This window comes from Polyodon spathula, chromosome 21, assembly GCF_017654505.1.
Source record: "Polyodon spathula isolate WHYD16114869_AA chromosome 21, ASM1765450v1, whole genome shotgun sequence".
Taxonomy (NCBI): Eukaryota; Metazoa; Chordata; class Actinopteri; order Acipenseriformes; family Polyodontidae; genus Polyodon; species Polyodon spathula.
The window spans coordinates 22,694,371-22,720,881 of record NC_054554.1 but is presented as its reverse complement, the minus strand read 5'-3'; the positions used below and the strand labels follow the sequence as shown (position 1 = coordinate 22,720,881).

General features: G+C 37.0%; 1 protein-coding gene and 1 long non-coding RNA gene across 2 annotated transcripts in view; one reads left to right on the top strand and one right to left on the bottom strand.

The window, feature by feature from the left end:
- Nucleotides 1-26,511, bottom strand: part of LOC121296610 (putative uncharacterized protein MYH16) — a 55,033-nt gene that overhangs the window by 16,542 nt on the left and 11,980 nt on the right. The window contains exons 4-8 of the mRNA XM_041222327.1: nucleotides 22,990-23,076; nucleotides 19,677-19,822; nucleotides 16,501-16,591; nucleotides 3,030-3,086; nucleotides 35-121 (exon numbers count right to left, since the gene is read on the bottom strand). Of these exons, the coding sequence (XP_041078261.1) occupies nucleotides 35-121; nucleotides 3,030-3,086; nucleotides 16,501-16,591; nucleotides 19,677-19,822; nucleotides 22,990-23,076 (468 nt within the window). The remainder of the gene's footprint in view (nucleotides 1-34; nucleotides 122-3,029; nucleotides 3,087-16,500; nucleotides 16,592-19,676; nucleotides 19,823-22,989; nucleotides 23,077-26,511) is intronic.
- The window catches only part of LOC121296611, a 41,720-nt gene that overhangs the window by 4,924 nt on the left and 10,285 nt on the right, over nucleotides 1-26,511 (top strand). Inside the window, exons 3-4 of the long non-coding RNA XR_005947079.1 lie at nucleotides 6,840-6,987; nucleotides 8,010-8,083. This is a non-coding gene — a long non-coding RNA (uncharacterized LOC121296611). The remainder of the gene's footprint in view (nucleotides 1-6,839; nucleotides 6,988-8,009; nucleotides 8,084-26,511) is intronic.

The following is a 26,511-nucleotide window of genomic DNA, read 5'->3' as shown; positions in this document are numbered from 1 at the left end:
AGCAGTGTTAAACGACAGATAAAAGAGTTCACACCTGGGAAGCCATGGCTCCTCCGGCCTCTTCCAGCCTGTCAGTGAGGTCATCCAGCTCCCTTGACAGGTCAGAGCGCTGTTTCTCTACCTGTCAGTGACAATCAATACAGCATTTACCACAAGACTATAATGGACGTTCTTCCTGAGAAGGGAACAGTCTCTCCCATCACTTAACTCAACTAGTCTTTATGCTTAAAAAAAGAAAATTCTAAGACATGTGTACCTTTACAATTCACAGGACCTGATGTTCATTATACAAACAGTCTAGTTCTTTATAGTAGTTGTAATGCACCAGATTTTCATATTCTGTAAGCATTTTTTTAACTAAATTCTTAAAGCGGTTTTAAATAATGTATAATTCATTTGATTTGCTACACTATCCATTTAGTTGTTTTATATGACTCCTATTCTGTTTGAAAAGTCCATTCCACGTATTAGTTTATACCACTGCTGGCACATAGTAACTGAAAAAACATTTTAGGTACAAACTAAGATTAAAAAAAAACAATTTCTCTGAGGAATGAGAATCCAAGGTAAATGGCCTTTGAAATAGCAAGTCTAACGGAGACAGAAGAAACTGGTGCAATAAACAAATAGATGTTGACAGCTGAAAGTGCTCTGTGCTTGCTTATCTGAAAACAAAACTTCAGTGCTGGCCCACGGGAATTTATCAGTTCAATGTCTGGGCACTATCAGCTGTTCTCAATGTATTGCTTTCAGGCTATCTCCAGGAATATGTAGCTTTCGATTACCACTGTGGTAACAGACATTAAAAGATAAAAATCTACATGTCTCTGCTCGACCCTGGCATGCTTTCCCTGTAATTTCAACAGAACATGTACAACTGTTAGACAGCTAAATCACCTTGTCTACAGGATTCATTCTAATTAAGGGGAGTCAAGTGACACTAAAAAGTGTAAACTTCCTTCCTGGTGAATTACTTCAATGGAAAATCCAAGGTTTCTGTTCTCTCAGGGCGTCAAGAAATTAAACTGACATGCCAGAAAATACATAACGTATCATTTTTTTTTTTTTTTTTCCCAATAAGATAGTTAAATTAGCATTCGCCACATATCATCTGGCTGTCATAAAACACAAAAAATGCAGCCTGTCCTGTCAATGGAATTTTATCTTTTGCCACAAGTGGGCAACCTCAGCTTGTCTCTGCGTTAAATTGTACTCCAGTATTAATATAGACTTCTAATACTGGCACTTCAGGACACTAGTACAATACAATCTTACTAGTTTATGTGGAAAGTAATTCATTTGTAGCAATGTTTCATTTGTATGCTGTGGTCTCAATCAAACCAACTAGCCAGATATCGGACTTCTTGTGCTTGTTACCTGAACCCACCCGTGCCCGATCAGACATTAAGAAATGCAGCAGAGGAATAAACAGCAGTCCTTTATAAATAACAGTACATAGTAATACAGAAACCGTGTGGTAGAAATAGCTTGGAATCACTTGGGAAGTTTTTGGAATTCATTTGGTCATCACTATTTAGAGCAGTTCTATATCGTTTCAGTTTTCCCTTCTCTGTGTTACTGGAGTACAAGTGCTTTTACTTAACTACTAGAGTCAGCAGGATTGGGCAGTTGTCCAAGAAGCTTGAAGTAATTAATTGAAAACACTTTTTTTTTTTTTTTTTTTTTTTTTTTTTCATTTGTTATCACAAGTGCACATGTTTTTGGTAATTGGGTAGTTGAAAGAATGTGGCACGTACTGTAGTAGAAATAGCTGTGCTGTGATTGGCTGGAATATCCTGTTTTCATAGAAGGTTTTCAAGGCTTCCAGGCCTCCCCTTCTGGGATACTAAAAATAAAAAAAACCTAATCTCATGTGCTGCTGGAACTGAAGCCATTTTCAGACATGTTTTAAAGTGGAAGCAATCTGTGAAACTGGGTTTGAGTATGTGCTGCTGAAGCAAGGATGACACACGGTTGGATATTACAATACATTATATACACCGGCACCCTTTTATTCTCTGAGTATATTGTAAATTTGCAAGACATTTTATCTACACTGGCTATTCTTAAAAACGAGTCCATTCTACAGTACAGTACCAGCTAGGAGAAACACTTCATTTTCTTGCGTTTCTCCTGGTACTGTACTGTAGAATGTTTTTTTTTTTTTTTTTTTTTAAAGACTAGAATAGTCTAGAATACAAAACTTAGAGGCTAATCTGTGGAAAGGTTCAGCTGTCCACTATTCACCAATTTTCAGATGCTAAAAGTTTTTGTACCTAAATCCTTAACATTTGATTTAAGCCTCTTTCAATGCACACCACACCCCACACACACACCCTGTTGTGCCTTTGGGGGCAGTGATGGAGGCAAAGCAGGAAGTTTCATAATACATTCAACAGATGTTTTAAGGCATTACTTTTGTACATAGCAATATGTTAAATTATATATAGTATGTTGCTTTTTGTATGCAAGGTCCACTCTGTGGGAAGATATTACAGATGTGTTCTCAAAGTTCATTACTCCAAATTATTATTAGTATATTTCTTAATAAGATAATAAAATACACCCACTAAAGTAACCAGAAAGCCTTAGATATTTGATTCAGGGACAAATAAGTATATTCCTATTGATTTAAAAATGTAAATATAATTGTGCTTGTAACAACTCTGAATACAAACAAGCCCTACTAACTTTATTCAAACTGCAAAATATTGTTCTTTCCCCTCTATTTAAAGGTCCCATTGCTGTTCTCAGAAACTCTACATAACTTATTTTATAACTCCAAGTTTACATCTGGTTAAATTCTCTTACAAGACAACACTTTTATGCAGATACAACAAATAAAGATTCTAATGAGGGCATGACTTATAATGGAACATAATAACAGCTGCATACAGGCAGGCAACAAAGTTGAAAGCATTCTTTTGGCTTGTCTTTTTTTGTACCTTAGTGCTAAACGGGATTAAAATAAACACATAAATTCCAGCCCCCTGGGCTGGCGTGCTTATCCTGTCATTTAAGTCACATACCTTCGCTCTTATGACCCGTTCTGCATCCAGCTCCTCCTCTAACTCCTCGATACGCACCTATGAATGCAGGAATGGAAACAAAAGCAGAGCTTAGCCTCGAGGCTTTAGGTGTTAGAAAGGCTTTGTTCAGGTAGGGGCTTTCCAGGTACCGGCCAGCCTACTTAAATAAAGTACGTGTTCTATTTTTACAAGCTCCATTTCATGTCTCTTTACAGATTTAAATTAACTCACAGACTATTTCACATACACCTGCAGTCCTGCGATGGATAGTTAGCGGAGCTACGTTTCAAAGTAACATACCGGCAAACATTTTTTTAAACTGTATAAAAGTGATTGTAGCTAGCAAAATAATGCCATCAAACATCAGTTTACCACTACCATTAGCTACTTACATTTAAAGGGTGCAGCTTTACACTTTAAAATATGACCAAGATTATAGCTACATTTTATTTAAAAATAACACGCTTTTGTCACAACCGACTGTGACCGGGAGCTCCCAGGGTAGGAAGGGCTTAGGCCAGTAGTGGAATTCACGGCTCATTGCGCATCAGCGAACCCTGTGGCCGATAGGGCGCCTGTGGTTCTGCAGCGGAGCCTCCAGTCTGCGTGGTCCTCCGGCGCTATAGATCTGGTGGCCTCGCCGTGAATCCGCAGTGCGAAAAATGACAGATTGGCAGGAGCACGTTTCGTAGGACGCGTGCTCCAGCCCCTGTTCCCCGAGCCAGCAGGCGGGTTGCAAGCGGTGAGCCGAGGATACAGATAATAATTGGGCATCACAAAATTGGACAACTCTAATAGTATTGTAAAGGTAACCCAACTGAAACAGACCAATAAACACATTTTTATTTACAGGAGTCAGAATCCGTAATGGTAGTGCATCACACAACACTCTCTTATACATATGCATGAATACATAAATAATTACATGCACATACATATATACATACATACATACAAAAACAAATAAATATACTTTTAAATAATCACTTGACTAACAGTGTAGTTAAAGATGCAGTGTCCATTAAGTTACTTTAAAATAGTGTTTATATATTTCTAGGTGGTTCTAGTAAAATGTTATCCTTCTAACAAAACGCTGTGTGTTCTGCTTCCTGAGTTCAAGTTATTTTTCATAACCTTGCACTGCTACAACTAGTAGCAACAGTACAGAGTAAGATCATGGAAAGCAAGTTTCAGAGTCAAGGAAATTTGTGTCCCCAAAGCTAAGATTTCTTCAGGAAATGTTAACAAACTGGAAAAGCAGCTAGGCCTGAAGAATAGTGAAGAGAAAAGTAAACCAAAGAATAATGTAATAAACAGATACCAAGGGATTATATTTTAGTGCACTCCTAAACATGATTGTGGGACACGTGCTGTATCTTTAAATTATATAAATCCCCTGTACATTCCTTTTCAAACAATGGCTGTATACATACTGCATGAGTGAAACTCTTGGCAGTTAACTCAATAAAGCTTGACAATATTTCAAAGTTGATTTACTTCTAGAGGTTACGGTACACATTAGTTTAAATAGGTTTTTACAAGCTTTACTTATGCAGATGAGTCTAAGAAGAAGTCAAATATTTTCAATAGCCAGCTTAGGTAAACAGCAAGGTAATGGAAATGCCAGATATTCTGAAGACAAGACTAACAATGTCAAACTCAAACAGTGGAGAAAATAACAAAAGACGCACAGTGGCAGAACAACCTCTGTGTGTCAAATTGTACATTTTAAAAAGAGATTAACATTAACATAAATGCAGCTTTCTTCCTGTAAAAGTTTCCCACAGTAAATTTGCATGGTCATTTATTCAGTTTCCCCATAGTTCTCTGGGATTTACAATGCTTACCTATGCTTTCACTGTGCTTTATAACACTTTGCTATATTTTTACTATGGGAAAACTTTACCATATAAGGTGCATCTCAGAATTTACTATGGAACATTTGGAATAATCTGATAAGTAGATTAAAACATCAAACTGTTAAACTAAGTGCCATTTAAACTAAACATGGTCAAGCTCACACTATACAAAGAAATGAATAGTGGTAACTGCCGATTTATCTTCTAACCACATTTAGACTAAAAATGGATGAGACACGTTACTATAGAAACCAGATGATTGCAACAATGTAAAGTATGTTTTCTAAAGATATCCACACAATGTCGAGCCCAGCCTTCCCATAGCAACAGTATAGTAACATGACATAAAGCACAGGTAAGTGTTGTAAAATTCAAGAAGGTATGATACAGCATGGTAAATACAAAGTATAACCATGGGGATGCAAAAATCAACTGTCGCAAACTTTTCGAAGGACTCCCCCCACACACACACACACACACACACACACACACACACACACACACACTACAGAACTTTATAAGGATTCAACATTAACACACAACGGGACACACCATAATACAGAACATAGGACTAAACATTCATTTAAAATATGCAACCAAGGTGGTAGCCAGGGTTAGTAAGGCTTGTATCGATTATCTTTGAAATGTCAGGCTGCTAGTTGAGCAGAGTCTGTCAAGCTATCTGGTATGCCTGAATCTATTAAGAAATACAAAACACATTTTATTTTATTTTTTTTGACTAAACTCTTAAGAATCAGTATTTGGTTTATGCTCTTTTTGCTTTAAATAGATGGATCATTCATCACTCTTGCGTACACAGGAAACAAGTGTGACAAGAAGATATATAGTACTTACAGCCTAAGACAACAGTGTTTAGGTAGTCTCGAGCTACTTGAATGCTGAGAACAGCCACACTATAGCTTGTATCAAGACTACTTTCTGACTTTAAAAGATTTATACATACCAATATGAAACATTCAAATGTTGGACTAGAACAAAATATATACACTTTCTGCAGATGTAACTGTACAACTACACAAGTGGCGCATTTTCATGAAGAAAAAAATCTATTTTTTAAATCTTAACTATATCTCAATAAAGCAACTTTAGCACTATTTGAAGACAGATAGTAAAAATGCATTTATAAAAATGACTTACATGCCACTGCAGTACTTCCTCAGAAAGCACAGCCATCTCCTCAGTGCTGGTGTGGTTCTGACAGAAGCATTAAGTAAACGCAGGCTCAATGAAACTGGCTCTACCAGCATTACAGATAAGCCAAGACGACACCATTCAACGGGTTTGCAAATCACAGAAACACCCTCAGCCCCTTCCCCTGCAGGCTCCAATCAAGCTCTGTTTGCAAGTTTTGACAAAAAATAGAAGCAACAGCTATTTTCCACCATTACTGTACAAACTAGCTAAAACCAACTCAAAATGTTAATTGAACTGCTCATGTCTATAATATTAATTTACATAATCCTTTGGTTTTCTAGTTACTAATGAAATGAAAACCATGGATTTATCAGAGAAATGTAAACATAGCCAGACTTGTCACTGCAAGTTACCCAAAGGTGTACATTTATTTTATTTCCAGTGACAGGGGAAATAAACGTAAAACAATTTAAGTAAGTACAAACATATATATATATATATATATATATATATATATATATATATATATATATATATATATATATATGTGTGTGTGTGTGTGTGTGTGTGTGTGTGTGTGTGTGTGTGTGTGTGTGTGTGTGTGTGTGTGTGTGTGTGTGTGTGTGTGTGTGTGTGTGTTTAAAAAAGCAATAAAAACGTTTTAATGGAATACAACTAACAAAAGCCAACTCAAAAGAATAAAGGAACTCCTTTTTTAATTTAGATAATTATAATGTGATTATTTTACCTCCATTTTCCTCATTTATTTAACAATGTCTATTTTGTTCCCTAACAGCAGCAACTCTTTACAACAACCCACAGCAGTGCCAGAACCAATACAATTATCCAAGTGAAATCCCAGAGAAGATCAGCAGCCGGGCACAGCCAGGACATTAACCTGCACTCCTCTGTATGCCTCTATCACACGGCCATGATTATATCAGGTATCATTTTGATGACAAATAGATTAAAGGGGTGATGATTCCCAAAGCTAGGGAGTTATTTAAAACCTGTTTTTTTTTTAAGTCTGTTTTAATGGATTACATATACTTTGGTATTCATTATATTTTTCTATATGAAGAAATCCAAAGTTATGAGAAATAGGGCACAATTATTTGACCGTTTTCCATACAAATTTAAAAGTGGTTTTATACAACACATACTTTCTTCTTCAGACCATCTCAAGGTAAAGACCAGTTTGCCATTAAGACCACTTTCAATCTGAAAATCTTCCTCCATTTGGATCAGACTCCCTTTTTAAGCCCTTGTTGAAGAAACAGCTTTGTGAATGCTTCCTGTAAATTTGATGTTATCAACAAATCTCCTTTTTAAATTCTTGTTTTGTTTCCTAAGTTATACACTATGAAGATTTATGTATTTGTCAAACCACCTACTCTACTGATACAGCCGAAGCATGCCTATAATCATCATAGAGTGACATTGTGGCAAACATGTTTCAAGGGGTGAGGTGGTGACCCAACATCAGTAAGCGATGTGGCAGCATGATTAATGTTTGTATAGTTACTAAAGGGAACGGTAGGATAGGTGTTTCCTTTGACAGCTGTCAGAGGTCAACCAAGGCCAGGTGATGGAACCCATCAACCCCCAAAAGGGAGATGAAGGAGAGGCAGACGAAAGACACTTGATGACCGAATGAAAAAGGCAAGCCAGCTTTTAAATTATTGAGGAAAATCAATGGTGGAAGAGAAGTGGGATTGTCGTCTCACATCTATAAATCCGACAAGCCATTAATATTGTAAACAGACAGTTGTCAAACACTACAGGTTACTGATTATTAGCCTCAAAATATCACAAATGTAGTAAACATTACTATCTATGTTTGGGTTGCTAAGTATCCATAGCTATTACAGGAAAAATCAATGGATTAACAAAAGGCCTAAGGTTAAATCCATCAACGTTGTTGTGCTTTTCATAACAATCAGACCACTACACATATGTGTTTCAGAGCCTCCCCTATGGAAAGAGTGAACAAAAGTACAATACTGCAGGAAGGCTAGCAGTCGACAGGCCGATCGCTCGGTAAGTAAATCATATTTAATTTGTAAAGTGAATGACTGTCAGTTGAGGTTGGAATGTGAGCGATTTGTGTTGGTGTAACAATCTAGCAACTCGCACAAGGCACAGTTGACTGTATTTAGAATAATTTGCAACCAATTGTCGACAGCACCCAATTCTCAACCTGTAGGGTATTATATAAAGCACTCACACCAAGCTAGTGCTCCAGCTCACTCAAAGGACTTATCACCAAAGGGCAGGTAGTCTACACTGTGGTAGTTCACACAAGGACAGGGCACCATGGACCGGCGCTGCAGAACTCTCTACCCAAGTTTTGAACTAAAGGCTCCAACTCCAGACCAGGTTTACATACATTTCTTTCTTTTTCATTTTTTCTTTACTATTTAATGGTCTCGCTCCACCTGTACCTGTCTGTTTACACCTCCCTCTCAACACCACTCTCTCCCATACTTATTTCTACTTCTTTTCCTCTGCTGCTCTCTACCATAATTATCTTTAATATCCCAGTAATCCTCTCCTCTCAATCCTGTCCTCTGTACCCTCCCTGCCACTGCAAATCTAACTCCTCTAATCTCATCTCCCTGCCTCTCCCCCTTTCCTCTGCTCCCCCCCCCCCCAGAACTGTAGCATGGTTACCAACAAAGCTGACTTAATCTGCCTTTGCCTCCCGCCTCTTTCTTGACTTCCTAGCTCTTACTGGAACCTGGATCGCCTCTCTCTTTATTCTTTATTCTTGCCCCCCTGGATGGGGTGGGGGAACATGTTTTTTGCTCTCTCTCCCCCTGCTCTTTTCTGTCCCCCTGCTCTCTCTCTCTCTCTGTTACGAATTTGAGTTTCACACTGTTGAAATCACCTCCCCTTGTCACCTCTTCCTCATTATCCTCAGCTATCCTCCTGGACCGCTTAGTCACTTTCCTGATGAGCTTGACTTCATCCTCTCCTCCCTCCCTCCACTGTTGTTCTACTTGGTGACTTCAACATCCACCTCTCCAACCATATCCACTCCTTCGTCTTCTGTCTCTCCTCGTCCTCCCACCCTACTCACTCAGCAGGCCATCAACTGGACCTCATCTTCACCAGGGACTGCTTGCCCACCGCCCTCTCGGTCACCTTCTCTTGACATCTCTGACCACTGCTTTATCTCCTTCTCTCTGTCACTCCCAGCCATTCCTGATCCGTCGATCCCCTCTGTCACCTTCTGCCGAAAGCTCTGTTACCTCTTCGTCTCTGTCTTCTCCTCTGCAACTCTCTCGCACCTCCCTCTATCAGCTCCTCCCAAATCTCTGTTGACCTGTCTACCCCCACCCTTGTCTCGTCCCTCACCTCCTGACTTGACTCCCTTTGCCCTCTAACCCTTCGACCTGCCTGCTTCTCCCCGCCCAGCCCTGGCTCTCCTCCGTGCACTGTTTGGCTCATACAGAGCTGCGCTCTGCTTAAAAGAAATGGGAGAAAACCAACCTCCCTGCCGCCTTGGATCTCTATCGCTTGCTCCTCTCTTCCTTCTCTTCTACACTCACCTCTGCCAAATGCTCCTACTTCCATTCTATCATTTAGTCTTCCACTAACAATCCTCGTAAACTTTTCTCTACCTTCTCCTCCCTCCTTAACCCTCTCCCCTCCTCCATCTTGGCTGACTTTGCCTCCTTCTCCTCTAAAATTGCAAACTCTTCACTACCTTGCCTCCTTCCCCACCCATACCCTGTCTCATGCTCACTCTCTACCCATCACCCTCTGCACCCCCTACTAGTCTACCCTTCTTGCATCGCTTGAACTCTCTGCTCCCTGCTCCAGAGCCATAAACCCACCACATGTGCTCTGCACTCCCTCCCAGCTCACCCATTCCAGGCTGCTGCCTGCTGTACTCCCTTTTATTTCTTCTCTTCTCAACACCATTCTGCTCTCTGGTTGTTTCCCCCCCCTGCTTTCAAACAAGCCTGCATCACCCTTATCTTTAAAAAACCCTCCCTGGATCTCTCATCCCTCCAGAATTACTGTCCTGTCTCCCTCCTACTATTCTTCTCTAAAACCCTTGCGCGAGAGGTACACCGCCAGCTCTCAGCTTTCCTGTCAACACATTCTCTGCTTGACCCTCTCCAATCTGGTTTTCGCCCTGCACACATGCCCTGGACATTAAAATCTGTAAGAGCACATGTAAGGTATGCAAATATATTTGTAAAGACAAAATTGAAATCACAAATACAGAAAAGAAGTACTCAATCTTAAAAAAATCCCTCATGCAAAACTAGCAACCTTGTTAATGGTATATTTTGCCAGAAATGTAATCAAACTAAATATATAGGAGAGACAGGTACAACATTATTTAAACGTATACAGAATCACCTGTCAAAGAAATACAAAAGTAAATGAACCAGTGATTCAGCATTTTACAAGGAACAAGCGTAACATGAATGACCTAAAATGTGTAGTTTTAGAAAAAATGTAAGACAATGTATAATATAGAAGACTAAATGAAAATAAATGGATAAATAAACTCAGTACCATGATGTCTGAAAGTTTAAATAGAAAGGAATAGTAGATCATTACATCAACCACAGTATGTGGTAAACAACATCACAATCACATTAATAGATTTAAATAGAAATAACTTGGTATAGTTGCCATGACATCCAAAGCCTAGAAGTACCTGGACTGTTTCAAACACACTTTCCCTTTCCCTATGTAAACATATCGAAACGTTGGGAAGTTGGCTTTTTTGAGCATTTATTTAATGCACATTTAATGTATTCCTTTAAACCAGGATGCTAAAGTATTCCTCTTATTTCTCTCAGTATTTATGCACTGTATATAATAAATATGCATATATATAAATATATATATATATATATATATATATATATAGATATATATATATATATATATATATATATAGATATATAAGATCTATTTACATTATTTACATTACTTTCTGTGAGCAAGGCTACTACTGCCTAAAAAGCAAGCAACCAAGTTCTTTACAGAGCCAGTGCCCCTGCATTTCTATCTGTGAGAGGAGAGTGCAGAGTTCAAAAGCTCCAAATAAAAGGCCCCATTGTGAGCTGTCAAGCATCTGTTTCTGAGCAGAGAATCGTGTACACTTTACCCAAGACATCTATCAGCTTTCACTTCTGCAGACACTGGCAGCAAAACAAAACAAAGCAAGGCTTTATTTCACTGAAGGTCTGCCGGTATGGCATAATGGCATGTGGCATTATTAAAAGCTCTGTCTGTTATTTATTAGGCTTTTCTCCCCATAACCACACAAAAGCCAAAAAGGAAACATGCTTGGATTTACTTATTAGGGCTCATTAGCCACATTATTATTATTATTATTATTATTATTATTATTATTATTATTATTATTATTATTATTATTATTATTATTATTATTATCAGGAACTTGGGAACTTTGTATGATATATACATTAGGCAATATATTTATATGTATTTTATTTAAAATTGCTACTGAACTGGGTTTTCAATAGAATACATTACATATTGTTACTTCCTGCTGTGCTGTCTGTATTCCTGCAATATCCTTTTCAGCCTAAAACTTAACCTCCTTTAAAAAGGTATACCTGAGACACCACTTGAATTTGCTTTCAACTGCAACGCCAATTCAAAATGACCTTCACAATCAAAATCTCAGTTACTTAACAGTGTTGACTTTAATCTGTTTTTAATACAAAAAACAACAGAGGGCTAAATCAAGGTTGGTTTAGAATAGAAATCACAGCTGTTTATTACCAGTAAAGCAGTGTATAATAGAATTATAAGAGTGTTTCAGCCTCGAACTGATCACTTCTGCCATTACGAGATCCCTTCATTCACAGAACTTCACTGTCCTATAACATATAGATATTATAATATGTTCACTAATTATCATAAACCAATTCAAACAAACAGTTCCCAACATATACACTGTAGTGATAGCTGTCTGCATGAGGTACTAATTATGTTATTAATTAGAGGTTTTACATTATGCGTATGTGTGTGTGTGTGTGTGTGTGTCTTTTATAGTTAAGTTGTTTTAATCATTATGTTTAAATTGTGTGTGAATGTGTTTTTATAGTCATTTTAATGCAGCATTGTCCAAGCTTAGAATTCTCACATTATATGTGACTGACCCTGAGACGGGGGGGAATTAAAAGACAAAATGGATGATCCCTGCTCAGTGTAGCACGTGGCGGACCATAAAGTCAAAGAGCACCGTCCCCTTTCCCACAGACGAAGTATGTGGTTGGCTCGTTGTGTGTAATGAGAGAGAGACTACCTTAATTATTGGACAGAAACCAGTCAGGTTGAAGGGGAGTCAACAATTGTTTACAAAGGTATAAATATCAAACATTGTAAAGTTTTGTCAGTCTTTCCATCTCCTTCGAATTGACTCCATGGATATCCATGCTTTCTGATACAAAAGTATGCACCGAGCTGTACTGAGGCCTTGTCTGAAGTCAGCTTAAATCTCGTGCTTATATGATTGTGTTAGAGGTATACCTTTCTTTTATATAAAGTGTTTTTTAATCAAAAAACATTTATCAGCTTTTTCACCACAACACTCTATTAGCACATTGATTGTGAAAACCTCTGAAGTTTGTGATAAATAATATATCAAGTGTCTTTAAACAAGTTCTCCAGATAAACCTATAAATCATAAGCTTTTGAGCCTTGGGTGCATTTAGACTGTTGTGACTAAAACTGTGTTCTTCTTATTGAAAGACTGTTTGAGCCCAAAACAGTTAATACATGTGATATCAAATCGACTCCCAGTGGATTGGAAATTACACCACAACCCCACCACAGCTGGCATGGATGGGTCCATTAAAATGCCAATGTAATGGTTTATTTCAACTTTACTTTACTCAATTTTGTTCTTTTAAAGACTTCCCAGCTTTTCTTAAGACAGTCAACACTGCAAAGGCTAAAGGATCGTGAACTTTGGCAGCCCTTTCTAAAGTTATATGATATTTGAGAATAATAGGAAACATCCATGTTCAACATATCAGAATATTGTTTTTTCTTTCCGGAGAATAAGGAAAATGTGGACATTTGCCAAGCTTCGAAGCAATTTAATTTGAACCAGTTTTCTGTGAAAACGTTTAGCATGAACCAGAACCATTTAACTATACTGAAAAGTGAAAAATAAGATCTAGCAGGAAAACCTTCTGGGTGTCATAGAGTGTAATAAGTAAAGCCGGGATTGTCTCTGTGCTAGTGGAGTACAATGGGTGTCTTAGAAGTGGCTGTCTAATGCATGACAAAAGTACAAAACAATCTAGAAAGCCACCTAATGGTTTGATAGCTCTGTCAGAAATTGCTACCTACTGCATATTTCTACACAAACCGTATGTAGATTGTGCTGAGTTATTTGCATATGGCTAGTTGTCCCCTCCTAGGTATGCACATAAGCTTAGGAACGTGTGACATGGGATATGCATTGATGGGATTCTGTACTGTTTGCTACTGAATCAGTTTTGGTTGGCGTGGCACTACCAGCAATGGTTGCACACGGAGTACATACAGCACAGTGTCTGAAAACTTGATAAGATCTATAATATCTGAACTAATATTCTCTGTTCAATAATAAACTAACGTTGTCAGGGGTGTAGTGCTATATTTAGAAGTGAGAGGTCACTATTATCTATATAATATACCATGCCCCCTGCCATCCCTGTTTCCCCATACACTCAACAGAACTGCAGTTTATCACTCTACAGTAGTTACATAACTTGAACTTGTGAGTCGAAACAGTGAATGTATAATGGGTTCCATCTCTAAGCTATATAAAGAAATGCACAGTAATATTCGAGTGGGGGAATACGAAGCAAAATAACATCACTTCACATAGAAATATACACAACCATATATATATATGGGAAGTGATACAACTAATTAACTTAAACATAAAAAAAGGATTAAATCTTGAAATTATTATTATTATTATTATTATTATTATTATTATTATTATTATTATTATTATTATTATTGTTAATAATAATCCAAACACTCAAAACAGTTAAATATTCTACATGTGGTACAGAAGCAGTACGCCCCCTGCCCAAGAAGTGAGGGGTCCGCGCTCCCTGCTGACCTCACAGAACTACACCCTGAATGTTGCTGAAGAGATTGATCATGGTGGATAAATGGCTATGACGGATATGTGACGGACGGATACACGACAGATAACTGTACCTGTTTTACACAAATCTCTGCTACTGGTGTTACTGTCTATAGTATGTCAGGTGGAGGAGCAATCAGTAACCCATTTACTAATCAAATATCAGAGAGGTAATAACTGTCACTGTACTAAAAGCCCTTTATTATCCAAAAGCAGAAGCACAAAAAATGAAAAGGACACTAAAAAGCCTTCAATCGATTTATTTATGAATCAATTTATGAATGTTTCACTGAGGCTCGCAAATAAAAAGCCAACAATTGATTAATTGTTGCATCTCCAGTGTCAAAAATCGTTCTTGATTTTGTGAAAGGCAGAAGTCAAATTTAAACCCAGAACCCTAGGGGTGAGAGGCATGTCAAGCTAAGGAATTATCCCCTGTGTTCCTCGATGTTTTATTTTACAGAATGTAGTGATCCAATCCCGACTTTATTGGACTGACCATTGAATTTCATAGGGATACCTCTCCTAATGGCCATTTTTGGATTAGTGTATATAATTGCTGCATCAGATTGCTTCAAACACATTTACCTAATTTGGAGATGCTTAAATCTAAAAATAGATACAGTGTGATTATATTGGTTTATTTTGAAATGTTACCAGCATTGAAGCTTGCATTGCATTGCTCAATTACACGCAATGGTAGCATTCATCACTCTGCATATTGACTTCAACAATTTATTATTTCCTGTAATAATGGAGGAAACATACTTACATGGCTAGGAAAATATGAGCTATCCTATGAATGAGAGTTTAACTAACAGTTCCTTGTTTCCAATTGTAGTATTAATATGTGCGGCACAAGATCCATGCAGTCCTACTTGAAAAAATTGAAGAACAGAGTAATACCATCTATACATTGATGCCGACGCCGCAGCCAAAACGACTAATGTTAAAACAAGTATAGAAGTGTAACAGATCTGTTTAACCTTTAATAAAAGTTCTATAAAAAGCATGTCTTTGAAGTGCTTAAAGTTTTCTGATTAGGGGCCCGATGGGGCATATTTCAAGCATTTACTACAGTCTTCCTTTTTTAAAAGGAGGAAAACATCTGTTAACTCTACAAAATTAGAAGCAAACAACAGAGTCATTTAATACAGGGGGCCTTATTTACGAAAGGGTACTAAACATTATGGTGCACTATAATTGCAATTCATGTGCGCATTTATGATTTCTGTATTTGTTATTGCAATTTTCATGATTACCGCACAAAATAGGGGGCATATTATGGGGCACACTGATTTTATTGTGCCACAATAAGGTAATCAGAATGAATATGTGATTTGTATGGTAATGCATGATAATGTATTTAAATGAGGCACCCCACTCTGAATAATGAGATGAGTTTCATTCACACCCTATTTACTAAAGGGCGACAATCATAGTGTGCACTTTAAAGTGAGCGATCATTAGTTTGTTTGGACACCAGGCTTTAACCACTTATGGGCATGCTATTAAACCTACGTTAAGCTTGAATAAACATGAATTAATGTTAGAATTTCTTAGATTTTATTTTATAGTTCATTACTTTGGTACAAATAAAGAAACTAAAACACTGGACCAAACAAGATATTATAATTTAATACAATTTTCCTCCTCCAATAGAATTTCCAACTCCTCTGCATGCAGTTTTAGTTTGTTTTGCCTCTGCCTGTCCCCTGTAGAGGGCTGCATCTGTTGATCACTCATTTTCAGTCAATGTAAGCCATCTCCACCTTCCACAATAAGCCACTGACCAAAAGATCCACCTGGACTGGGGCTTTATATATCATGGTTGCCACGACTAAGTCTTGGACATTATTCTGCATATTAAATTATCGCTCAAAGACATGTAGTGTGCACGCTACGGTAGGTAAATTAGTCAGTGTGCACATAAATTAAAGCATTCTCTGCTTGTAAATGGGGCAGTACATTTTGATTTATGGTGCACGTTAGGCTTGCTAATTAATGTGCAAAATTCTGACAAAAACTATTTTTTAATCAAGATAAAAACATTTTCAAAAAGAACAACTAAACTATGTTTTTGAACCAGCCTGAGAGCCCTGTTACAGGCTGTCATGCACTGGCTGTAGAAACACAGAGCGACACTAAAAGCGTCAAGTACATTCCAGTATGGTATCATTGTCTGTTTTTGTCATTTTTGACAAGCAGGAACTCTGAAATGTACATGCACACAAATCATTTTCAGTGCAACAGGTGCTGAAAGATGAAAATTCATGGCTATGTCAACGAGCCTCTTATTTCTTGCCTGGAATTCCTTGTTTTTCTTCTGAAGATTCATGCTCGTTGATTCTTCCTCCTCCAGCTTGTTGTTCATTGTGTTTATCTCCACATCTTTCCTGCAGGAATGCAAACAAAAAACAAATGGTAGTTTGCACAAGCATTTCATATGTAGTCTTTTCACTGATGTGTTGTCGCAATAATGACAGCTATTCTTCATCACTGTCATGTATTGCAGATACAAACATCTTTTTGCATCCAAATGTTTGAATCTATTTGGATTCAAATATTATCTCATAACAATAATATAATAATTTGTAATATTTTATGAAAGTAATATATTATATAATATATTACTACCAGATAAAAAACTGTCTTTGGATTGTCTTTTGTTTGCCTGTATGATGTCCACCTCCCGGAATCTTTGGGGGGAGTTGGGGAGGATGTTCACGCAGTTATTTGAATTGTATGAGACACAGGGATTGGGAGGGAGTTCCAAAGGCTTAGGAGCTAAGCAGTCTCCCAGCAGGCTTTGCCAGTAACACTCTCTATGAGCCACAAGATTGTATGAGACCTCTAGTGTGATTCCCGCAAACAGAAAATTAGCATACAAAGCATATAAAAGTTCCACAAAATAACCATTTTATGAAATTACCAATTATTTAATGTATGAGGTGCTGTCATTAGTAACCAAGAATTTTATATTATACATAGTTTTATACAGTTGTTTCAATTGTATATCATGTTTCCTCTCCTCAGCTTTTTCAACTGCTGCAGATAAGTCTATTTTCTGCAAGCTGGATTTTGAAATAATTACTAGGTCTTCTGTAAAATTATACAATCAAACAGCTGTTTTGCATTAATATTCAGAAAGCTCTAACTGGGTGCATACCAACAAGATAATAGTTTTCGCTTGTGTTTACTGTTGCAAAAAACCTCTACCATCTGCATGCTGTTTCAAAACACCTCAAGGCACTTACTGATTGTCGATTGTTCTGTATTGCTATTTTTTTATTTGTCTCAACTAGAAAAAAAAATGTAATTCTTTGCTTTTGTTATGTGCACTTAAAATTATATTCTTATTTTTAAAGTATTCTGAGCATAAGCAAGTTTATACATTGAAATTAAAGGAGTATATTATAATCTAAATAACTTTCTACCACACCAAACATGTATAGGGAACTACACCTTTAAATGAAAATGATTGAATGCCTCATGCAGAAACTACCTTACTGTAATTGCCTTGAGTATTGCACAAGCATACCCTTAGCCTTATGAATAATGGTGAGCCCTAAGGACATGTTCTCCTGAAAGATAAACCAGCTTATACTGGTTGTAAAATATCTGGGCCAGATGCAATATTATAAACAGCTACAGAAGATAACCAAAATTTACCAAGAATGAATGCGCAGCAAAAATGTCAACACAGTATTGGGACTTCAGTAAAAAAGGAATACTACGACAATGATTACTGGGAGGCCACACATTTGTGGTGATTTATTAAAAAAAACAGTTACTTAAACTTTTTGTTTTCAAAATCTTTTGATATGTTTTATTTTTTAAAGTAATAGTGCACCTTTTTTTTGTAAAACAAAAATATTTTATGTAGTTGCTTGTGGTTTTAAAAAGCACAGTTTTGTCTTTAATTTTTTCTCTTTTTAACGCACTTTATTTTTATTAAAATGCATTTGTGTTTTTCTTTTTTTAATTTTATTTTGAAACACAAAACCTATTTTAGTTTTTATTTTAAATTTAAAAAAAAATTCTGCCTTGTGCAGAGTGGGGGAGGGGCAGGCCTTTTATACACCCTTTGATTAAGGAAAAATAAAATAATAAAACATAAAAAATCTTAGTTTTTCTGTTGTTTACCCCTACACTGGTGATTTTTGCAGTTCAGGTGGTTTGTCTTATTTGTTTTGTGTTAAAAAAACGACAACACAACATCATCAGTGGACAACCTCCACAGCCCCCCCAAAAGGCGGGCACAGGTGGCTACAGATAATGAAGCCCCATTTAAAAATATAACAAGGTGGCACAGGGTCAGATGCCTCCTTTGAGACACCTTCTCAATTGAGGCCTTTGTAAAGGCCATGGCAAAGGTGGTGGGATCATCTTTCGCAAACACTGCCATTGAGAGGTGTCTCACAATAATGGGGCTGTTCATCCCCATCGAATCCCTCGCGGGGCTGGGCACAAGGGTCATCCTGTCAAATGTGCCATCTTTTTTGCAGGATGACCTGCTCAAGCCCAGTTTGCTGGGCTCAAGGGAGATGAAGACGGTCATCCATCCCATCCTCCTAGGGTGTAAAGACCAGCTTTAAACATTTAGTACTGTTTATTAGTAACATTAGTAACCCTCCTGCCACACCTGTAAATACAAAAGAGCAATCAGTACCATGAAAAAGTAGATCACCATGACCACAATATGTGTAAGGGTGACATAAGACATCAGATTCTGATACAATCACTGGTGGTAAAGAATATCCCAACCAAGTTCTATCACAACTGAATAATCGACTCTTCAGATATTTGTAAAAAAATAAAGTGTGACGTATGTATTTATGGAAAGACATGGTGTTGTTTCCAGTTGAATTGCAATGCAGTGATCATTATCTTGTAATTCATTTTACACAATAACAAGTGTAACTTGAGTGACTCAGTCATGTTTCCTCAAAGATGTTTTATTCGCCCCAATATTAACATCACTATATACTATTACTATACAGTAGTAATGGAAACAGATCCACAAAAGAGCAAGTAATGAGCTTCAGCCAGGCTATATTAAGGCAATAGAACAGGCTGACTTTCTCTCCCGTTCTCTCCACACTGAACACCCAACCCTGAGTGAGTGAAACATACATCTATATTGGTAATTGTGCGGGGATTCAATTATCAATTAATTATTCACTTGAATCCCAGCACGTGTGCTCACATACTTTATCTGTATGTGACATGATTATGCAATCCCTGTGCCTAAATATAACTATATATTTTAAATCACTCAGGCCACACAGACCCATTTATATCCTGTGCACCAACATCTAAACACTAACATTAACACACCACATGCAACACATAGCACAAAATACACACAGAGGTGGAGCACACTGTCACAACATCCTTTTCCAATACATAAATACTGCCAGTTACTGTACTGCACGAAAGTCAGTTTTGAATCACCTTATTCAAATGAAAGGTACTTACTTTTTAATGATTTCTTCAAGGTCTGTCTTTAGTTTCTCCATCTCGTTCAGATTTTCGATGGTCATCTTGATGTCTCCTTCCAGCTTCCGTTTGGTTTTCTCCAAGTCGGTCCGGTGCTTCTTCTCCTGTTCTAGGTGGTACTCTAACTGATGGGGACACCAAGATTTTCGACTTTATTTCCCTTCACAGTTTCGTCAAGCTAACCCCCTTGACCATTCTTTCACACTCCATTGGACTTGATCAGTTTGATGTCACTTTACTTTTGGAATTGTTTATTTGTTTCTACTGTTTTTTTTTTTTTTTTATTTTTTTTTTTTTTTTTTTTTTTACTTAAGAAGGTAGAGGCCTGCAAAACACATTGGAATGTAAATGAGGTTTGTGTCGAACCCTTAACACTGGCCTGTGTTCTTGAAATATTAACACATTCTTACTGGTGACTTATGTGCTTAATTTTGAAAATCTAGTTTGAATTAAAATACAGATTTTTACTTTTCATCCTTTTTTTTTAACAAAACTCCTTCTCCTGTATTTAACCTCCTAGAATAAACAGCACTTGAGAATATGCATTCCACCGCCAACCTTACTGAGATGGTGCCATCACTAGCTTGCATAGGATTTTAAACCTGTCATCAACGCTGAGGCAGAATGATAAACATTTTTTTTATGAGATTGTAAGCAGAAACATGCATTTTAGGGACGTTGTGGAAGATTACTAACAGAAAACAAAACTACAAAAAAGATTGCATTGTCTTTCAATCCTTATGTTTTCAACGTATCAATAGAAGTTTCTGACGTGACTCCCGGATATAATAAATCTTATCAGTAGGATCCTTATCTTCAGAATGACTGACATTGTTTTCGGCTCTTTATGAGTATTGTTGTCAAATCATGCAGGATGAGACGACTTTTCAACAAGTGAAGATTATACAGAAAACAAAACAACAGCGAGGATTCATAGTTGATACAACATATATATATACTATATTCCTATACTATATATATTTTGGTTCAATATATATATATATATATATATATATATATATATATATATATATATATATATATATATATATATAATATATATATAGAATATACATACATAGACAATAATAAATAGAATTGTCATCCCAGGTTTAAAAGTATGACAGTTACTAAGCGGACTGTTAGATTTTGTTGGTGCCTTATTAACTGGTTGTGGATTTCTGATTTCACAATGTTGTCTCTTAGATTAATGCCTTATCAAGATTTTAATAGAACAAAGTACAATCGCCATTGTTAAATTGTTACACACAAAAGGTTAAAGCATTCTTCTCTTTTCTGCACTGCCTGTAAATCAACTTTAACAGTGCCAATTAAAAACGTTTTTTTCTCGATAGAATACAAATATTATTAATAATGCAAAAAAGAAAAAAAAGGAAGGAAACAGGTTTCAGATATTGTAAATCTTTCTAAAACTGTTTGAATTTGGTGAGGTACAGCCTACTTTGCTTTTTTCATTTCTCTATATGAATTTTCTATAGAGTGACTGCAATTTCGTTACAATGCCATCCTTACATTACATCAAGGAAAACATCAACAGTACATTACTTTAATCAATAAGCTAAATTGGATTTTCTTGTAGACTCTGAACTTCATTTATTTTATTCCTCTCAAATTAATAGCAGCCAGATGCTTATATATATAGCTTATTGTTTGTTTAGTTTTTTTTTTTTTTTTTTAATGTTTGAAATTATGCAGAGCTGTGGTATTTAAAAACTCTAAATTAAATCCACTAAGACTACATACTCCATAATGCAGGCCAGTTTGGAAACCACACTAAAAAAGCCCCAAGGACTAAGATCAATAATGACATGTTTTGTTAAAATAAAATAGTAACATATATTTATGATCAAATGCTCATGAAATCATGCATTAAAATTAAGAAACTACTATATACTTAGTGCAAAGACATAATCAAATAGTGTATTTAGTATAAAAAAAAGTATAGAACATGGCTATTATTCCCCACAAACTTTGCTTTTGTGACCAGGACAGTGATATTTCAAAATATCACTGTATACTGTAAATACAGTATAATTGTAAATCTCGAAAAACTACTCACTTCTAAATCTTTTGTAGTCATCTTTGTATTACTTTAGTATAAATACATGTTAATTTGGATTCATATGTTGTTTTTTTCTGACTTTATGTGAACGAAAAGACAAACATTTGCCCATTTGCCCATTGGAAATAGTGATATTTTGAAATATCACTGTCCTGGTCACAAAAGCAAAGTTTGTGGGGAATAATAGCCATTTTCTATACTTTTGAGGCATAAGCAATTAGGAAATAACACTTACTACCCAGGAACAAAAATTGTGTTTCATAGTGATATCACTGCATTAGTGTAGCCAGTAAAGCTTGTAGCAACTAGTATGTGTAGGAGGTCATTATCAGATATGGCTACGCCAATGTGCATGCTTTCTGTACGCCTAACTAGATTGCCAACATTGCGATATTCCACTCCAGTGGAGCTCATCAGTAACAATGTGTTGCTTAAAGCTCATTTAAGACTTTGTTTTTCATATTGCCAGGCTGAGAAGGTTTTAACCAGCCTACTTGGAAATACTGATATGCTTGTAGTGTATAGGGATTCTTTATTGGCTCATATAATTGGGATGATAATAGGGCTAAGACATTGCTGTTGCTTGTTACAAGTTAATAATGGAGCACTTGAGTCAATAAAGCCTGAAACCAGAGGTCGTCTGTTAAAACAGTTCTCTTTTTCAGAGCAGGGCTCATCTCTGTGAGGTGTTTTATCAAGAACTGGTGACATTAATGAGTGTCCACCTCTCTGTTATTGAGTAATAACATAATGACCAATCTCCCTAGAAAATAATGGCAGAGCAGTGTCTGTCTGTTATATAATCTTTGATAATGGGATGATACTGTTTCCATATCCAATGTACAATATTTTTAAATGCGTGTATAGTCGTACTGATTGACTACTGATACTATTATTAACATGTTATGATGTGAATGAAGAAATATACAGTAACCGTGATTTCATTAAAAATACATGCAAAACACATGCTTTCAGTAGAATAACACATTCACGTTTGGTTTTGCACATGCTGAATAGCAATGATCTTGGGCTGACTGCCTAATGGTATTTTTGATAAGGCAGCCCAAGATTAATTCTAATCAGGGTATGTGAAACTAGACCATACAAAACAAGAGGATGCCAAGAAGCTTTAAAAATGACGAACATGTTGAATAACTCGGCTTGCTTTTTTATACATGCTGTAGTTATTAATGTAGAGTGAATACTCACATTCTCTGCTTGCACCCGAAGTTTTGCTTTTTCTTTGGTTAACAGGTTCACTTTTTCTTCCTCCGCTTGTAGGTTCTCAAAGGTTTGCTGCAAAATAAAATCTATATGTGTAATTGCTTCTACCAGCACCAATTATCGTTATTACCACTTTGATACTTGTGTTGCCTCGTGCTCTGGTCCTTTATTTTAATTATTAGTATTTTTACTTCACGTTTAATTAACTTTATCTGTTATATTGAGTTATACAAAATTGGCAGTATATGGTTTTTTCATTGTGGTTCTTCATAAAGTATAGTATTAATGAACACTTAAATATCATCACAAAACCACATAGTTATACACAACCGAGGACCAAGACTGAAAGGCTGGGAGGTGAGCAGATCAAAATTACAATTGGCTCACTGCTTGCAGAACTTCAGCGACCTGAAAGTTTTCTGTTCATTGGAACTACTTATGATTGAGACCCAGTGAAATAAATACTTACATTTTAGGAAAAGTAATAACCAATAGAACATCATTTATATTTTAATGTACATAAGGTCGCATGAAGTTATAACAACTGAAATGTATGGATACTGTATCTTGTTAAAGTTTTAATCAATGTTATGAAAAGCAATCCTATGTAGGAGTGTGGCAAAGTGATGAGTAGATACAGGTGAGTGCATTGCCGGTACAAATCACACAGACAGTTATGAACAGGTGCAAGGGTGTTTATTGAAATGGTTTATTGTCCAGAGCCTTATGGCGAATACCTGTAAATAATTAACAATGGAAGCGATATAGCGGCGTGTACCACTTCAGTTTATATAATCCCATGGGTTTGGCCCGCAACAAAAAGTCCAGTTTTATCACCCACACAAAACACAAAGACACAGACACAGTTCCTACGATGCTTGCATTAAGTGCTTGTGGTGAAAAGACAGTTCCTAGTGAAAAGTGAAGTGCTGGTGTCTGGGTTTAATGCTGGCCTGCGGCTGCAGCTCCGGATCGTACTAGTAATCTTGAAAACAGACGAAACAAACAAAGTTTACAAGACAGACTAACAGAACACGCACGGTTTCTTTTAAATGAAGGCTCATTTTAGGTTGTTTTTCTAACCATTTACAAAGGAACAGATTACTTTGCTACGCCCCTATTTTATACCCTCGCTCATGACCCCTTGGTTAACGAGGCACGCCACGCCATTTCTCGTTTGGGTCATTGAGTTCGGGCACCGTAGCTCAGTCCCTTTTCTAGCCGATTGACTTCCACCTACCCATGGGAATCAAGAGTCATGCTTTTTAGTCCAGGGTATTCTGCTCCCTTTATCTAGTACCCTCTCAGGTCGGGAGGGAGATATAATACCAAGCATCATTCGATCTCTGACACAGGGAGACATGTTAAATATTGATTGTTCTATATGTTATATATGTGATTACTACTTACTTTTTTTACTACGTTACTTTTCTTAACTTAAATATATTTGAACAGTGAGCCGCTGTTTTCCTTTGCAGGTGAAAACTGAGACCTAGTGTATTATCCTATTATTTTAAATAATAAGTAAATAGGGGAGGCATTATTCCAATGACCTGAGCTTGCTAACATGAATTAAATATTTCAGTTTCTATTGCAGACAATAATACATTGAACTTATTTGTATGGTTGACTTAGAAAGAAACATTTAATGACACATCAGATGCAGCTTACATTTGTATATTTTATGGTCAGTCAGTTAGATATTTATTTGGCAAGCACAAACTACCAACTCAGCAAACATGTATGGTGGCATTTGATTCGATGACATAAAGAGGATGTTGTTGCCAGCTAATGAAATTGAATACTCGTGGGGCAATGTTGAAAATGTAATTCAAGATATGCAATTCTTAAATTGTGTGACTGTGGGTTATGAGTAGACTTGCTTTTTCTCTTTCTTCGGTACAGATTTCCATTGTGAACGACTGTCCCTTTAAAATGGTTGTTAATTTAGTCATTTCCTTGTTGTTTTCCACTATGCTGAAAGAGATTTCATTTGCAAACAATTGATCTGCAAATGTTCTTAACGTTATTCAAGTTAGCCAGCTTCCCATTACAAACTTGAGCACGATTTATATTTGGCTTACACATTGTCGTGTTGCTATGGAACTATGTTAAATAATGGACATTTTAAAACGTTAGAAACACCTTTTGTAATGTCACTGTCCATTGTATTGTGTAATTGGAGACCCAATTTTAAACTAATAGCATAACTTAAATATGTATCTATTTCTGTTTTTTGTGTGTGTGTGTGTGTGTGTTAGGTCAGACTTGTATAAATCTTTAAGACAGAAAAATATGTCACCCCGAATTTGTTGCTGTATTTTATACATTTTGTTTTATTTTAATGTTTTAATCCTTTAGATGAAAATAATTTGTATGGCGTTTCCACCTATTACAGGCGTTACATTTTTAACTTGTGATAATTGAACAAATAAAGCATGCATGAAACTGTACCTAGTACCTGGTATATTTTGCCTCTATTATTACACAGTTGTATACAAAAAATACAAATCAATAATTATAGTACAGTTAAGAGCAAGATACAAAATAGAATCACTTCAGTCCTAACAAGAGCAAATACAAAACGATTTGATATCGGGGCAATTCAAGGGTAGATAACAGTGTTAATGGTTACATCAGGGTTAGATACGAGTGCAGGTGAAATACAAAATACTACAGATTGGGTTAAGTGCAGAATTAAATACAGTAAAATAGGGAGCAGATAAGTGCAAGTTAAAGTGCATTAAATGCAGAGTGCTATATTGTCCAGAAGGGAAGAGTTGAGTTTTACAGGTGTTGTCTGAAGAGGTGTGTCTTGAGGAGGTGCCGGAAGGTGGTCAGGGGCTGGGCAGTCCTGATACCCATAGGAAGGTCATTCCACCACTGAGGGGCTAGGGTGTAGAAGGAGCGGGCTCTGGAGGCAGGGCAGCGTAGAGGAGGTACAACCAGTCTTCTAGTGCTGGTGGAGCAGAGAGGTCGGCTAATGGTGTGGGGAGAGATGAGGTTCTGGAGGTAGCTGGGCGTAGTCTGGTCAAGGCATCGGTAGGCGAGCGCAAGTCTTTGCGAGTTGCGAGTGCAACTGGATGTGAGCGGTGATCCGGAGCCAGTGGAGTGAGCGAAGCGGTGGATTAGCAATGGAGAAGTGAGGCAGAGAGAACACTAGGTGAGCAGCAGAGTTCTGGATGAGCTAGAGCGGACGGGTGGTGGACGCAGGGAGGCCGGTCAGAATTGAATTGCAGTAGTCTAGGTGGGAGAGTACCAGGGCCTGGATGAGCAGTTGCATGGAGTAGCTGGTGAGGAAGGGTCGGAATCTTTGTATGTTGCCCAGGAAGAAAAGGCATGTGCGTGCTAAAGTGGAGATGTGCTGGGAGTAGGAGAGGATCCAGAGTTACTGAAGTTCTTGATTGAGAAGGAGGGAGAGAGCATGGTAGATTCCAGAGGAATGGAGATAGAGAGATCAGAGGAGGGGTAAGATAAGGCGGTCAGATTTAGAGAGGTTGTGTTTGA